Below are 5,035 nucleotides of genomic sequence, written 5' to 3' on the forward strand. Positions count from 1 at the left end.
AGGCGCTGCGACAAATATGCCTATAGGATTACCATAGCTACGCGCAACGAGGACAAAAATGTTTGGAAGCAGTGAATAACGTTTTGGTATCACAAAAACTCTATAGTTTTCTTTACAGCGAAACGAAAATGTTAAATGACATTTATATATATATATATAAATATATATATATATATATATATATATATATATATATATATATATATATATATATATATATATATATATATATATATATATATATATATATATATATATATATATATATATATATATATATATATATATATATATATATATATATATATATATATATATATATATATATATATATATATATATATATATATATATATATATATATATATATATATATATATATATATATATATATATCGGTTAATAATTGCGAGCGGAATCCTGTGAACAACAAATACATGGACAGACGGACGGACGGACACCAAGCTCTAGATCGACTCAGGAGGTGATTTTGAGTCGATCGGTATATATTTTATGGGGTCTAAAATCAATATTTCTGGTAGGCACATTTTTTGGCCGATCAAACTTATTATACCCTGACCACTATGTGGTTTAGGGTATAAAAAATAATTACCATCCTATGGTGGTGGGTATAAAAATAGGCTACACTAATAGAAAAGATAACGTTCCAAGATCGTGAACGGACGGTACAAAATGAAACGGAAATGTTCACGAAATATCAAAACCCAATGTTCACGGTTTCGTCCACCGGCGTTCACGATTTCATGAACGAAAATTTTTCCATTTAAAGTCTTAACTGAGTTTTAAACAAATATATATGGCCGTAAGTTCGGTCAGGCCGAATCTAATGTACCCTCCACCATGGATTTCGTAGAAACTTCTACGAAAAACTGTCATCCATAATCGACTTACTTGGGTTGTGGTATCTTAAAACTTCTTAACATCGTTTTCTAAATTGTGAGTTAGTCCATACGTGGTATATATTAAACAAAAAAGTTATGTATAGGTAAGTCTACAAATAATTTTTGTGTGATTGGGGATCGATTTATCTGAGGGCATATATAACCATAGACCGATATGGACCTAGTTAGGCATTGTTATTAACGCCCATATACTAGCACAATGTACCAAATTTCAACTGACTCGGATGAAATTTTCTCCTCCAAGAGGCTCCAAAACCAAATCTCGGGATCGGTTTATATGGGGGCTATATACGATTATGGACTGATATGGACCACTTTTGGCATGGTTGTTAAGTATCATATACTACCACAGATCGGATGAATTTTGCTTCTCCAAAAGGCACCAGAGGTCAAATCTGGGGATCGGTTTATATGGGGCCTATATATAATTATTGACCGATTTCGATCAATTTTTGCATGGGTGTTTAAGGCCATATATTAACACCACGTACTAAATTTCAACTGAATCAGATGAATTTTGGTCTTCCAAGAGGCTCCGGAGGTCAAATCTGGTGATCGGTTTATATGGGGGCTATATATAATTATGGACCGATGTGGACCAATTTTTGCATGGTCATTAGAGACCATATACTAACACTATGTTCCCAATTTCAACCGGATCGGATGAATTTTGCTCCTCCAAGAGGCTCCGGAGGACAAATCTGGGGATCGATTTATATAGGGGCTATATATAATTATGGACCGATATGGACCAATTCTTGCATGGTTGTTAGAGACCATATACTAACACCACGTACCAAATTTCAACCGGATCGGATGACTTTTGCTCCTCCAAGGGTCTCCGGAGGACAAATCTGGGGATCGATTTATATGGGGGCTATATATAATTATGGACCGATATGGACCAATTCTTGCATGGTTGTGAGAGACCATATACTAACACCACGTACCAAATTTCAACCGGATCCGATGACTTTTGCTCCTCTAAGAGGCTCCGGAGTTCAAATCTGGGGATCGGTTTATATGGTGACTATATATAATTATGGGCCGTTGTGGACCAATTTTTGCATGGTCATTAGAGAACATATACCAACACCATGTACCAAATTTCAGCCGGATCGGATGAAATTTGCTTCTCTTAGAGACTCCGCAAGCCAAATCGGGGGATCGGTTTATATGGGGGCTATATATAATTATGGACCGATGTGGACCAATTTTTGCGTGGTTGTTAGAGACCGTATACTAACACCATGTACCAAATTTCAGCCGGATCGGATGAAATTTGCTTCTCTTAGAGCAATTGCAAGCCAAATTTGGGGGTCCGTTTATATGGGGGCTATACGTAAATGTGGACCGATATGGACCAATTTTTGCATGGTTGTTAGAGACCATATTCTAACAAAATGTACCAAATTTCAGCCGGAACGGATGAAATTTGCTTCTCTTAGAGTCCCCACAAGCCAAATTTGGAGGTCCGTTTATATGGGGGCTATACGAGGACCGTGATTTCAACAGACGGACGGACGGACATGCTCAGATCGACTCAGAATTTCACCAAGACCCAGAATATATATACTTTATGGGGTCTTAGAGCAATATTTCGATATGTTACAAACGGAATGACAAAGTTAATATACCCCCATCCTATGGTGGAGGGTATAAAAATTAATAATATCAATTAATTTTTTAATTGGATCCATTAATTCTGTAATTAACATTCAATTAATTTTTTAATTGATACTATCATTTATGTGATTTAAGACATTTCAATTAAAAATTTAATTGGATCCATTAATTTCGTGATCAGAATCAGAAAAAAATTTTTTTTTGTGTACGATAGCAAAATGACTGTTTTTCGTTGTTTGTTAAAGAAGTTTTTAAAATGCATTTCGTACACACCAATATGGAAAATATTTATAGCATACTTTGATTGTAGTCTCTACTTTAAGATAGCATCTAGAAATAAATCGGAACTTAGTGGAGGGTTAGAGTTTATTGTCGTTTTCGAATGTCCTCTGTGGTGGACAACGGTAGACAAAGGGTTAAAACACAATGATGACAGCAATTGGTCCAAACTAGACTTTCGCACCAACAAAGTGCACCCATGAAAGATCACCTCAAATATGTCACTTTTAATTTATCTGATTTCGGTAAGCATGTATATGTTTGTGATGAGAAGAAAATATGTTTGCAACAAAAATATTTCCCTGTTCCACATGAAAAAGTAGCATTATGCTAGATTCGAGGTGTTGGGCTCAAATGCCCTACCTTATAATACCCTCTTCAATAGAAGTGGCTATGGACTACAAGAAACATACACCAATCGTAGTCTTTAATCTCTGTGTGTTTTTATTCGTTTAACTAAATTTAATATTTGGCAATAACTTTCTCAGCCATGGCCTTAATACCAATCCAAGTTTCAGAGACGAAGGATTCAATTTGAGCAGGTTTAGGATCGAAACCAGAACCACCAGCAGGCAATTCCATGGTAATGGAAATGGGGATATTGGCCTTGGCGAAAGCATAGTCATCACTGCCACCAGCAGCGGCATACAAGACATTGGTGGAGGTGCCAACAGTGTAACGTGTACCAGTAGCAGATCTAATGGCAGAAGCACCAGCCTGGGCAACTTCATCCAAATCCTTAACAGTATCAGGAAGAGCACTAAATAAAAAATACACCAACGTTTACTTTTATGTATGGGAAATCATGGATCAGTGCACACTTACGAAGTCCAGCCCCAAGGATACAACAAGTAATTGCCATAAGAGTGCAAGGTCAAGTACATCTTTGCACGACCTGTCAAGGAATGCATCAAATCGCGAAGAACTTGGGTCTCAGGTTCAGAGAAAGCAGTTTGTCCCCTGAAGGTATCGGCACAAGAGCTGGTGGAGGCACCAACTTCTCCCCAGTGGAAATCGAAGTTACGATTGGCATCGGTACCATAGCAAGAGCTGGTAACGGGCTTACGGGTCTTACGCCACATGCGAGAAGCGGTGTGGGTGTATTCATAGCCATCGGGATTGACAACGGGCAAAATCACCCAATCGTAATCCTTCAACAAATGTGAGTTTGCCGAGTAGTTCTCAACCAATTGATGGATAACATACAAAGCACCAGCGGGAGCAATCCACTCGCGGGCATGAATACCGGCATCCATAAGAATGACTTTCTTGTTGGCCTTACCATCACCATTGGTAATGGTAATGGCTTTCAGGTTACGCTTTTCGTAGGATTGGCCAATAGTTTTGACGGTAACACGGCTGGGGTAGGCAGAGGCTAATTGATCGAGATAGTTATTGATGTCATTGAATCGTTGGAAGCTGGCAAAGCTAATGCGTCCATTAACATCGACAGCTGAGCGAATGTAGTTATTCATTTCAGTCTCCTCAGCAATGGTTTGTCCAACATTTTCATTAATGACTTGATAGTTGAGGCCAAATCTATTCAAAGTGGTCTCAAAATCCATTTGGTCTTCAGGTTGGATCATGACACGAGCTGGTTTGCCCAAAATCTTGGGCAAATCAAAGAAATCATAATTATCATTGGCCGAAAGACGCAACAAGATTTCCTTTTCGAAGGCATTATTGGTATTGATGTCGTAGATTTTGTAGCTGCAATCACACCATTTTTAAGTCAATATTCTTTTAGGCGGAAATCCTCAAACTTACCCTTCATAGGTTTCCCCCGAGGCCCAAGCAATGCTACAGAATAGCACGCTTAAAGCGATTTTGAAATACATTTTCCCGTTGTCTTTTTTACTTCGCTTCACCCGGACTGTGACTCCAGCTGTATTGTTTCCATTCGCTTCAACCACACGCTTTATATACCCCATTGGGCCACTTTTCCAACATTTTTCAATTTAAGTTCCTTATCTATTAAAAAAAAAATCATAAGCGATTTACTCGTTTATGCCAAACACAAGATATTCTGGAATCACAAATCAATGTTAGCTTCACTTTCTTTTTTGTTTCTTTCTCGATTGTGAGCAAGAGCCCATTTTATTGTTTATCAATTTCGTATGGACATTTGTCGTCTGTCATCGTCTGATTGTGCGCCCACCTTTGGCTATTTGGAGTTATCACAAACGTATTGTGGGACACCCAAATTT

The 5,035-nt window shown here is 37.8% G+C and overlaps 1 protein-coding gene across 1 annotated transcript; it reads right to left on the reverse strand.

Moving 5' to 3' along the window:
• Positions 1-3,249: 3,249 nt before the first annotated feature.
• Positions 3,250-4,718, reverse strand: LOC142235143 (carboxypeptidase B1). The gene is made up of 3 exons (XM_075306400.1): positions 4,596-4,718; positions 3,654-4,538; positions 3,250-3,588 (listed from the first exon to the last, which is right to left on the reverse strand). The coding sequence occupies exons 1-3, from the start codon at positions 4,664-4,666 to the stop codon at positions 3,291-3,293; spliced, it is 1,254 nt and encodes a 417-aa protein (XP_075162515.1). The 5' UTR covers positions 4,667-4,718; the 3' UTR covers positions 3,250-3,290.
• Positions 4,719-5,035: the final 317 nt, after the last annotated feature.

This window comes from Haematobia irritans, chromosome 4 (assembly GCF_050003625.1).
Source record: "Haematobia irritans isolate KBUSLIRL chromosome 4, ASM5000362v1, whole genome shotgun sequence".
In the NCBI taxonomy this organism is placed as follows: domain Eukaryota; kingdom Metazoa; phylum Arthropoda; class Insecta; order Diptera; family Muscidae; genus Haematobia; species Haematobia irritans.